The sequence below is a fragment of the Sceloporus occidentalis genome, unplaced genomic scaffold (genome assembly GCF_023333645.1).
Source record: "Sceloporus occidentalis isolate IW3139 unplaced genomic scaffold, rSceOcc1.0.p SCAF_1, whole genome shotgun sequence".
Classification (NCBI taxonomy): domain Eukaryota; kingdom Metazoa; phylum Chordata; class Lepidosauria; order Squamata; family Phrynosomatidae; genus Sceloporus; species Sceloporus occidentalis.
The window spans coordinates 265,308,828-265,321,117 of NW_028316981.1; the positions used below are offsets into that span (position 1 = coordinate 265,308,828).

At 39.8% G+C, this 12,290-nt stretch overlaps 1 protein-coding gene across 6 annotated transcripts in view; it reads left to right on the forward strand.

Moving 5' to 3' along the window:
* SKIC3 (SKI3 subunit of superkiller complex) overlaps positions 1-12,290 on the forward strand; it is a 61,031-nt gene that overhangs the window by 24,553 nt on the left and 24,188 nt on the right. For all 6 annotated transcript variants that reach the window (XM_089493002.1, XM_089492995.1, XM_089493015.1 and 3 more), the window contains 10 exons: positions 2,061-2,185; positions 6,034-6,287; positions 6,673-6,775; positions 7,826-8,002; positions 9,029-9,173; positions 9,337-9,415; positions 9,519-9,580; positions 9,664-9,720; positions 10,631-10,699; positions 11,793-11,867. In XM_089493002.1, the coding sequence (XP_089349128.1) occupies positions 2,061-2,185; positions 6,034-6,287; positions 6,673-6,775; positions 7,826-8,002; positions 9,029-9,173; positions 9,337-9,415; positions 9,519-9,580; positions 9,664-9,720; positions 10,631-10,699; positions 11,793-11,867 (1,146 nt within the window). The remainder of the gene's footprint in view (positions 1-2,060; positions 2,186-6,033; positions 6,288-6,672; positions 6,776-7,825; positions 8,003-9,028; positions 9,174-9,336; positions 9,416-9,518; positions 9,581-9,663; positions 9,721-10,630; positions 10,700-11,792; positions 11,868-12,290) is intronic.

Sequence of the window (12,290 nt, forward strand, 5' to 3'; positions counted from 1 at the left end):
ATATGGCTTCAGGATCTAATGTACCAACTGGCATAATCATTCAAAAATTTGTCTGTGCTGGCATGTGTCAGATGTTTTTGACAAGCAGCAGATGACTCTTCCAAATATTCCCAGTGTTTTATTTGCTCCTCTAGCTTTCAGTTAGTGGTATCCTGTATACTATATATACATGTATAAGTGGAGAAATTTAGGTCAAAAAATTGCCCCCCCCCCCCAAAAAAAAATTAGGTTGATTTATACATGGGTCAAGAGGGTACAACCCAAGCCTCTCCCCAGCCTGGCTGCCTCTGCAAGGGACAGCCCAGCTGTGGAGAGGCTGGGAAGGGCGACCGATTGCCCTGTAATCTCTCTCCAGATGAGCTAGCTCTGCAGGGAAAACCAGCTGGGGAGAGGTAGGGAAAGGTGATTGATTGTCCTTCCCAGCCTCTCCCCAGCTGGGCTTTCCCCAGGGGAGTGAGCCCAGCTGGGGACAGGCTGCCATGGGGGAAAGCCCAGCTGGGGAGAGGCTGGGAAAGGCGACCAGTTGCTCCACAGCCTCTCCCCAGCCGGGCTCCCTCCTTAAGTCTGACCCTCAACTTATCCACAGGTCTATAAAAAAATCCTAAATTTTGGCCCCAAAAGTTGACCTCGACTTATAAAGGAGGTCAACTTATAATCAACTATATATGGTAGTATGCATTAAATCTTTGCTTCTCTGATGCTAACATGTTTTCATCCATTTCTTCCCAGAACTATTATTTTCTGAATTTATTCCTGTGTGTGTGTTAGATATTTATTTGTATTCACGAGACAGTAGAAGCAACCAGACAATTTGAATAGTTACAGCAAGATCAGCTACATTTTAAGAGGGGTTCCACATGTGAAATTCAGTCTCTGCCTTTACTTGTTGCCATTATAGCCAAATCTGAAGGTAGACTGATGCAGAGGAAGTTCTGTTTTCCTTAGCATTTCAGTTTTGAACCAACAGAGGGAGCCTTCTATGTGGAAATTTTAAGTTTGCCAGTAAGGCTTTTAGTTAAATACATTGATGCATCATACTGACTGGCTGCAACAGTGATGACTGTAAGCATGGGCAGCTTGTGAACCCTGCTGCAGTATGGAAACAATCAAGGAACGGTAAATTGAAAGTTTTCCCCATGTACCACTGAAAAGCTGTTAGAGTTATGTATGCAGTACATTGTATGTATCTTAATATGTGCGGAATAAGAATATGGAGTTTATTTTACCTGAGATTATATGTTAACCATTAAAAAGTCATATTTTATAAGTATTTAAAAGTAAAAAATAGTTCCCATGATTTTTGTTATGTGTCCAACAAACTGGTATCTGTATCAGTGCTCACCACAGAGAAGATTGTAGCTGACTTCCTACATTGGGGTAGTGTAATGTCTGTCACTTTATATGTGTTAATTGTGTTCAATGGTAGTGCTCTGCAGCTGAATCAATACAAAATATGCAACTGAATCCACAACTAAATATGTGTTCAAGTGTGGTGTATGTGCATGAAAAACACACATGTATGCATAATGACACTTCATGTGCAACCCCACGTATTCAGCCTTGAATTCAATGTGGTTGTTTCACATCAGACAAAAATGTCCAGTGACTTCCATAGGGGAACTTTTACATACATAAAACACCAACAAGATTTGGGCCAGGAAGCATGACTGTAACAAAGGATGTGAGCTAGATCTTAACCTCAGAATCTGTGTTCATTGTCAGTGCTGAATCCTGGAACATTTAACAGGAAGAGCAGTCTTCCTGAACAAATGTTGTGAGTGCTTTTTTTTTTTAAACAGTGACAAACCACAGCTAACCCTGTTTGTGAGGAGGTAGGGCTTTCAGCTCAGGAGTATGAGTTCCATGCAGGCAAAAGCAAATCTGGATGAAATCAAAATCTATTTGATCAGCCTCTGGTAGTAACTGGTAGGTCATGGGAAATTTTAGGTTTGATTTGGTGTTTTCATACATGAATGCTAAGAAATTAATTCTGAGTCCTGCCTGTTCTTTGCAACCATATAAACACATAATAAACTGTTCACATCTTATTTGGTTGTTAGGAAACTGCCATTGCCATCTTGACAGAGGTGACAGAACGAGCAAGTGCTGGGCGAGCTAAATGGGCCTGGCTTCGTCGTGGGCTTTATTACCTGAGAGCTGGCCAGCATTCACAAGCAGTGGCAGAGTAAGAGAATTCATTGTGATTTCTGTGCCTCACACAAGCAGGTTTGCGTCTGCACAGAAAATCCCTATGAAATATTCTAGAGCTGAGTTGCTTTGCAGAAATATCCTGCCCCTTCCCACATAATGTGCATGTCCCAGCCTGCCTAGTTACTGTCCCCTCAGTTTCTTTTCATCCATTGGCAGAATGACTGCATTCTGAGTGTTCTTGTCCTGAGTAGTACTTCAGTCTTCTTTCATCTTCCCTCTGTACCTATTTCATCTAGTTTAGAGTTCAAGTTAAAGATCAAGCTTTCTATTTATGTGTTTAGAAAGGCATTTTCCCCCTCTGTGGATTTTATTGCTTGCTGCTGATTTGCACTAACTTACTTATCTTCATTTTTATGTAAAACATCTGTATCTCAATTCAACATTCCCTCAGCATAGTATAAATATCTGTGTATGGACCTGTTCTATGCTGAGACATATACCACTACATCAGACTTAATGCAAATCCCCGAAACCGCCTCATGTAGTCATTCTGTGCTTCACAGTAAGTAGACAGGATCAGAGAAGGTTTGATTATCCAGCCAATAGCCCATTGCCAAATGATATCAGTGCTGATATTCCCAAGGTGCTGCAGGAGTCTCAGCATTTCTGTAATCATTGTGCATTTGACAGGAGAAGGGTACTAGGCACTTCTCCAATCCTGCCTGATCACTTTGATGCTTGAAATGGTCATGTGAAGTGGCTTTGGAGCTTTACATTAAGTTGGGAGGGGGATTTTGGGTGCTGCACAGAGAAAAAGGGCACACTATCCCCACAGTACCTGAGAAAACACATTTGTGCACATAAGGGACACTTATGTGTGTTGATGTCCCTACCTGAATTCCACCCCTAGAGTGTGATTCTTTAGCTTAGGGGCAGGCAGCTGGCTCATCAGATGTTGTGGGACTGCAACATTAGTTCCAGTGAAAAAACTCATTGATAAGAGAGTTTGTGAGACATGCTTTGGAGAGTGTTGATCCTTTTCAAACTGGCTTCAGGTCAGGATACAGAGTGAAGACTGCCTTGGTCACCTTGGTCAGTGATCTCCGTCTGGGCATTGACAGGGGAAGTGTGACCCTGTTGGTGCTCTTGGACCTCTCAGTGGCCTTCAATACCATCGACCACAGTATCCTTCTGGAACGCCTGAGAGAGTTAGGAATCAGTGGCTCTGCGTTGCAGTGGTTCTGGTCCTACCTCTCAGACAGATTCCAGATGGTGCCGCTTGGGGGCAGTTATTTATCCAAGTTGGGCATCCCTCAGGGCACAATTCTGTCCCCAATGCTGTTTAACATTTACATAAAGCCACTGGGTGAGCTCATCCAGAGACATGGGACAGGATGCTTTCAATATGCTGATGACACCCAAATTTGTTTCTCTATGTCTCCGACTGCTTCAGTGACCAAAGAAGTCATCTCCCCTCTGAATGGTCAGTAATGGTCTGAGGTCAGTAATTGATTGGATGAGGGAAAATAGACTTAAGTTGAATCCAAATAAAACAGAGGTACTCGCTATAGGAAACCCTGCACCGGGTATAGAGATTTGTTCACCAGTCCTGGATGGGGTCACAGTTCCCCTAAAGGACTGTGTTCGCAGCTTGGGGGTACTTCTGGATTCGTTGCTTCAGCTGTCTTCCCAGGTTGATGTGACAGCTAGGAGTGCCTGTTACCAGCTTTGGCTGATACGCCAGCTGCGACCTTAGCTGGTAACCTCTTGTCTTGATTTCTGTAATGCACTCTACATGGGGCAACCCTTGTGCCACATTTGGAAGCTGCAACTGATTCAGAATATTGCAGCCAGGTTGGTCGTAGATAAAGCTAAATTCAACCCTATTACACTTATATTGAAATCGCTTCATTGGCTGCCTATTAGCTTCTAGGATCAGTATAAGGCAGGGGTAGGCAACCTTTTTGAGCCGGGGGCCGGGTTGCTGTCCCTCAGACAACTGGGGGGCCGAAGCAAATAAATAAATAAATAAATAAATAATTTTTTTAAAAAAATTAAATAAATAAACAAACAGGGGCAAATGTAGGACAAAATTTTCAAATGGAGGGCACTTTTTAAAAAAAAGTGGAGGACATGCGAAAAAATTTGCTGATTTTTAAAAAAATGTTAATATAAATGCATGTTTCCGAGGCTTCTATAGACAATTGCCCCCCTTGCCCTTGCGCGCAAGAGGCCAAAGGCCCCGGTGGCAATCGGCGGCAGGACCGGGCTGGGGCAGGTCCCAAGGCCTCGCCGGGCCACATCCGGCCCGTGGGCCGCAGGTTGCCTACCCCTGGTATAAGGTGTTGACTATTACCTATAAATCCATACATGGTTTGGGTCCAGCATACTTGAGGGAACGCCTCCTCTCATACAGTCCTTCCCGTGCACTCAGCTCCTACTCCAGCCAAAGAATACCAGGCTGGTGGTGATTTCCCAGAGGACCTTTTCAGCTGCCGCTCCTAAAATATGGAATGACCTGCTGGAAGAGATCCACCATATTACGTCTTTGGAGATGTTTAAAAAGGCGAGAAAGACGGATCGCTTCCAGCTGGCCTTTCCAGACTAACCTCCATCTGAATTAACCAAATTGATCCATTCACTCTTTCACTGCCTCTCCTGATGGTCTCTTGGAATGATTCAACCTGTGTCGACCCTTAGTTATAAAATTTGTAACTAAGTACACTGTATTGGGGATATTGTATTGTATCTTGATGTTTATGTGTAATTTTAGCAGAAGGAAGGAGGGTTAGGAGGATTAGAGAAATTTTATTATTGTCTGTATACAGTATCTGTTTTATTGGACTGTTGTTACCCACCTAGATCCTGGAAGGGAGAGGAGGGATATAGATAAATATTTTATTTATTATTACTATCATTATTATTATTATTATTATTATTATTATTATTATTATTTTGCCATAGAGTCCCTAGGAGTCTCCTTGCACTCTGTGAGCAGAGAGTGCAGAATTATGCCTTCAAGCTTGAAGATATTGTTGATCATTTAGATTAAGCATTTGGCAGGGTAGCATTTTCTGTTGATGATAATGAAGCTTATAGAAGGCTGTTGCACAGTACTGGCTTGTTGTTTATTGCCTTCCAAAGTGAACCAGTAGCTCTCCCATTTTTAAAGTGGTAGTCCAAATACCAGCATCTTTATTTTTACAATTATGGCAACTACTTCAGCTTTTTACCTTTCCCAAATGGTCAGTAAATTGTTTTAGAATAAAAACTGGCATATTTTATAGGCATTTTGTAGTTGGAGTTGTGATTGCTTTTGTTAGTGTTTCTGTTTGAAACTCTAAATACAGTCAGCCCTTGTTATCCACAGACTTGTCATCCCCTGATCCAAGCATCCATGGATGACAAGCCTGTGTTGTCCCCAATGGTGGTGCGTGCACGCAGCTGCCCTGTCTTTAGGGACAGCCCCCATTGTCCCGTGGCAGTGCATGCACCATTAAATTGTCTTGTCCCCAATGGCGATACAACCACGTGTACATAGAACCATAGAATCACAGAGTTGGAAAAGACACAATGGCAATGCAGTCCAACCCCTGCCATGCAGGAACTCTCAATCAAAGCATCCCCGACACACCGCCATGGGACAACAGAACTGTCCCTAATGGCAGTGTGGCCATGTGTATGTGCTACCATTGGGGAAAATGCAGGTTTGAGCATCTGTGGATTTTTCTATCTTCAGGAGGGTCCATAATAGATCCCCGCAGATACCGAGGACCAACTGTAGAAACTTTTTTTTAAAAAATGAGGCCTTTATAAAATAAAAGTGGTTCTTCATTTCATTGTAACTTCATCAAATAGCCTGTGTTTTACCCATGTGTCCAGTTTGCAGGCAGCTCTGCGAGCAGATCCAAAGGATGCCAACTGTTGGGAATCTCTTGGAGAGGCATATTTGAGCAGAGGAGGCTTCACAACAGCACTGAAGTCTTTCCGAAAGGCTAGAGAACTTAACCCAAAGTCTATATATAGTATTTATAAAGCTGCAGCAATTGAACAGATTCTAGGAAAATACAAGGAGGCTATTACAGAATATAAGCACATCTTGAAGAAATCAAAAGATTATATTCCTGCACTGAAAGGTATTGATTAATTCATGTTAGACTTAGTGGTTTAGTGGGGTTTAGTGATTCACAATTTAAATAATTTTTAACTTGTGTAGGGAGAGTGTTTTTTCCCTTAACTCGTTGTTATATTCAAGTATTCAGAAATTATATATATATATATATATATATATATATATATATATATATAATATTTAAATTGATTAATATTACAATCACACTTAATTTTCCAGGCTAGTTTAATGTTCTGTTTCTCATAATATGCATCAAAAGACTTCAAAAATTATAGTAAATTTACATAGTATGGATCAAATGATTTCCAAATTCTGCTACTGTTTGTAAAACATAAGTCCTTATGGTTATGGTATTCTTATCACATGTTAATAGTTTTTTTTCTTCCCAGGTCTGGGAGAATGCTATCTCATGATGGCAAAGACTGCTCTTGCTGACTACCTGGATGGGAAAGCACTAAACTATATTGAGCAATCTCTTGATTTTTTAGCCCGGTTGGTATCCGTCTATGTCCTCTCCACTGCCAACTTAAGGTCCTATAAGAATTTTAAAAGATAGCCTTTATTCCATACGTAACTTTCACTTTAAAGTAAGAGGGAAAATATAATAAAATAGTTGGTCCTTGTAGGTGATAAGGGACTATATGTACTAATCCATTTCCTGTTTATTTCAGTGTTGGAAGGGGAATAGATTCCCATGCACGTTGATTCTTACCTTTCTGGGAAGATGCTTACAAATTGGAAGTGAAGCTGATGTATTTATTAGTGCGCTTATCGTTTTGGAGATCAGAAAAATGAGTAGCAGAAAAATCTAGGAGTAACTAAAAATATGCTAAATTTCATTCATATCGGTTTTGTCTGTACTAGACACTGAGAATTAATTGTTAGACTTATAGAAAGTTAAAAATGAAAGGGAGTGCCACAACCTGTTGATACTTCAGGTGTGTTTATGTGTATAAAGAGTATTTAAACGTAAACTGGGAAAATTCTAAAAAAGGCAGCATATAAATATCCCAATTCAAAGCAGTGTGTAGTGGAGTTGTACTTATGCTTGAAGAAGAAGGCACAATTTTTGTGATTTTTGGCTGTTGGTGTCATGAGGGAAACAACTTATATGGACTAGTAGTAAACCTGAAGGGGTTTCACTTGCTCTGAGCCCAGGCCCATGCCCGCCAACCACGTTGCCTCTGTTTGTCTGGCCATCCCCTTCCATCCCAGAGCCCTGTAAAACTGCATGGGATTCTGAGAAAGAGAAATAGTTTCAGCACCTGGAACACGGCACCCATTCTCTTTGCCTGTACCTGCAGTCCTCAAATTGTTGTCCTTGGTGAGTCAGGAAATGCGTTTTATGCTTTATAGTTCCCTTTTCTTTCTAAAAGCTACCTGGAGAGCTGGGGGGGGGGGGCTTGAAATGCAGCATGAGAGTTGGCACAGAATGAACTGACAACAATCAACTTACCTCTGTTTCCTCCAGTGGAAAAGAAGCACTTCTTTTTAGAAAATCCCCAGTCTAATTCTACCTGGATTTTGTATGTTTTCTTGCAGAGCCGCAAAGCATCGCCCAGAAGTGTCTTGCCTTTGGAAGTTGCTTGGAGATGCCTGTACTTCTGTTTGTGTTATTTCACCATCTAAAGTGAATGTGAAAGTTTTAGGATTCCTTATTGGTCAGAACATGGACACATGTGTGCTGAAGAAAAGCGATCTGCTCAGTTTGGGAGGAAGGTACTGTGTAGCATTTGTATTATATAATATTTCAGGCTGGCTGATTGTCTCTCTCAGAAGTGTTTTTCTGACATGAGTAAGAAAGCTGTCACATGAGAATGGAGAGAGAAGAAAAGTTAAAAGTCCATGTTTGGGCAACTTGAAGCTTTTCACTTGGGAGCAGTATATCATATACCCCTTCATAGAATTGTAATAGTGTTTCCGGCAAGTTTGAGAAAGATTCAGTGTCTTTGGAACCAACCTTTCCTCTTATTCTCACCTGGATCCCATTCTGACTTACACATCTAGAAGCTAATATGCTTGAAACTGAGGAACGGAATGAAGAGTTGTCATGCTTAAGGGGCTTAGAAGCCAAGGATTAAAAATCAGTGTGTGTGTATATGTAAAAATTAACCAGTGTAGTGCTGTTTGAAACTCAAGCTGTTTGGCTAAGCAGGATTTTAGATTAAAAGGACAACTGTAAGAGTCCTAAGAGATGGAGGGGTAGGGGGATCCATTTGGAAGTTCAGGCATGCAGATTCCACATATACAGCTCAGAAAACATTTTACTATTTTGTCAGTTGTGTCATAGAATTTACTTTGGAATTCTGAAATTTCATAGTTCCTTAGCATAAGAGTTGGCCTCAGACCTTTCTCACTGCCTTTTCAGTCTTGTTATATGCAATTTGAGGTTAGGGCATACAGGCATTTATTGTGGATATTCATTTTGAGAGTATAACCATACTCTGCATTTTGTGGAATTTTGTGACCATTTTTTGTACATTTGTTTAAAAATTGAGAACAGTTGTATGAGGGACACAGAAAGTCATTGGTGGCAGCATGTGTTTTATGCTCTATACTATGCCACCCCATCTTTAATGTATGGAAACTGGGGAGCAGTCTCTTTTTCTCTCATGCAGTTTCTTACTTCAGAAAAGTAGGTGTATAAACTCAACAGTCTATGAAAACATGCTTAAATTAATGTGTCTACTTTGTTTTCAAGCCATATGAATAACCCTCTTCATTTGGTGATCCATATTTCTGTAGGTGTTATGGTAGAGGATTAAAACTGATGTCTTCACCAAATACATGGTGTGATCTTGGGATAAACTATTATCATCAGGCACAACACCTTACAGCAATGGGCAATAGCAAGAATGAGATCAGTGAACTGTTAGAGAAATCTGTTCAGGTAATTTAAAAAAACTTTCCTGTTTTGTTGGATGCACTTTATGATAATAGATCTTCTGTTATCATTTCTAAGTTTTAGCTAATAAAAAAACCTTTTTGTCATAACATATATGTATTTTATGACATGTAGAATTACAGTATGGCACTCTCACAATCTTTTCCAGTGTCTTAAAAAAGCTGTGCGACTAGACAGCAAAAACCATCTTTACTGGAATGCCCTTGGTGTGGTGGCCTGTTGCAAAGGTACAGTTCAAATGAAAATTTTCAAGTATTATCCTTCTGTTGAATTCCTCAGAGGTTTACTGAATACTGCACACAATGTTTTAGCTATATCTGTATCTTTCAGGTGTTGGAAACTATGCCCTTGCACAACATGCGTTTATTAAATCTATTCAAGCTGACCAAATTGTAAGTGCTCAGAATACTGGATTTATTTTGAAGGAGATTTCAAGAATATTTAATTTGTGTTTCATATCCTTTGTTTTGTGTAGAATGTTGTTGCCTGGACCAATTTGGGAGTCTTGTATTTAACCAGTGGAAACATAGAGGTGAGTGTAAGTGTGGACCTGTGATCAAGCACTCACTCAGTCATGCATTTTAAGTTTAAGCAGTTAGGTTAGGTGCTAGTTTTAGAAAAATAATATGAGATGTTGCCTTTTGAGTGACCTTGCCATTTTGAGTGACCTATTTGACCGTTAAGATATCTAATTAATGTTTTTTTTTACTCATCAGTCAGGATGCATTTATTGAAGGTGAAGAGCAAAACCAATAAGTGTTTCCAAGCACTAGTACTCCTACTTCACTGTTGCTTGAAGAAGTCATAGCAGCCTCCCAGGGGCTACAGCAACAAGAACAAATTTCTTGAAACTTCTTTAACACATCATTTTAAAATAGTATAAAAATGTACCATTATCATTATTCACCATTATCACCATCACCATTGTGACATTAAAGGTAGTGTTTCTATAATGGAAGGAAGACAGAACCCACCTCTGAAAAGAAACTACCTCACTAAACAAACGATGGTGGTAAAAAAAAAAATCAAGGTTAGGTGGCCTTCAGTAACTATGCCCTTGCACAAAAGCATTCTGCTTTTTCACTTTTCCAGGTATAAAAAGATATAAAAGGCTTAAGTTGCTATTGTTTTCCACAGAGAATAGGACCTTTTCAGGGAGTGGGACCAATGTTAGTTTCTAGTTTTGTCACATTTTCAGGAAAAAAGATGTCTTGCCTAAAGGTTTCATTTATTAGCGGTCCCAGTGAAGCTCATTGTATCCCAGGCCTCATTTATCAGAGGTGCCAGCACATCTCATATACAAGTGTAGAAGGCTTATATTACTCTCTAAATGTGAGAGAAAGTGGAATTTAATAATTCTGACCAAACAGATATGCAAAATGTGTCCTTAACCACCATTATCCAAGTTAACACTTTTTAAAAAAATTTTGTAATTCATCAAGCAAGCACATGAAGCCTTCAAAGTGGCCCAGTCGCTGGAACCCTCCTATCTAACCTGTTGGATTGGGCAGGTAAGGCATTAACTCCGTAGCAGTGTGTTATATGCCAGCAGTTTGGGGATTTTAACATTATAGCTTCTGAATGATGTTAAGTTCCAGTGGATACTGGAAACTATGAATCACCTACAAGTGACTTAAAGAATAAGCCTAGGCTTACCATTTTGCTTTCTAAATATACACTGGCATTTGATATTTTTTCTTACTGTTCTTGTAGCAGTCTGTCCTTCTACTTTGAAACGTTTTGTTTCTGATTCATTAATTTCATTCAATTTTTATTTCTTTAATTTTCCTGCTAAATTTAGTGGCATCTCCATCCCACAAGAAGACATGGTTATATCTCAGATCTATAGCACTATGCTTTACTTCCTGGTTGAGTCTGAAGTACAGAGAAAGTACTATGAGCGTGCATTAGCTGTTGAGAGATAATGAGGGATTTACTCTACTGCAGCTAAAGCAGTATCTTGTGTCCAAGAACCCAGGGTAAAGGAAATTTCCCCAGTACCTTCTTAATACAAGAAAAATTCCTTTTCCTGCTAGAGCCAAGATTGCCATTTAGAAGGACCACCCATAACACCAATTCTGTTTCTTTGCTGATTTCAAATTTGGGCTAGCAAAAAAATAAATAAAAATAAATAAAATATTGCATCCAAATCCAAGTAGCTTAGAGGTCCTATTCTCTAAAATAGTGGTTCCCAACCTGTGCTCTAAAGGAACCCTTAGGGCTCCGCATGCATTTGCCAGATGCTCCATGACCACTCCAGGAAAATTAAAGAAATAAAAATTGAATGAAATTAATGAACCAGAAACAAAAAGTAACACTACTCCTAAACACCATTAACTTGAAAGACATAGAGTAGGTCTCTTAGGGGCTCCACCATAGAAATTAATTCTAAAAAGGGCTCCACGAGTCAAAAAGTTTGGGACCCCTGTTCTACAATATTGTACTTGCTGGTCCTATGGACAAAAGAAATATGGGGGAGGGGAGCAAGCTGAGTTGAAATCATGTTTTGCCTTGCTTGTACTTTGCAATTTGTAGTAAGAAATAAATCGATGGTGCATATTATGTCAATTCAAGAAGTACTGCTTTCATTGTTTCTTTTGGTAGGCTCTCATTGCAGAAACTGTAGGCAGCTATGAAACTATGGATCTCTTCAGGCACACCACTGAACTCAGCATGCATGTAAGCAGTTAACATTATTGCAGGTTGTAAACCAGTAAACCAAAAGTTAATTGCCTCCCAAACAATATCAAGAAGTTTGTTACAATTACCTATATTTCTCTTAAGTTTCCATTATGTTTATTATCTGGATCTTTGAAATGCAACTGCAGTCTTTATTTAGAACAGTATATTAAGTTTTTATTGCAATCAACTTGCCAGTCTTTGGATAGCAGTAATAAGAACAGCAAAAATAGTGTTGCTCATCCAGAAATTTTGTCAACACACTGTGAGATTATGTGGTTGTTTTTGTTAGCTGCCATCAAGTCAACTTTGACTTAGGGTAACCATATGAATGAGAGGCCTTCATGTCAGTCTGTTATCAAGACCCCTACTCATGTCTTGCAGTCTCAGGGCTGTGACTTCCTTATTCAGTCTAGAACCTGT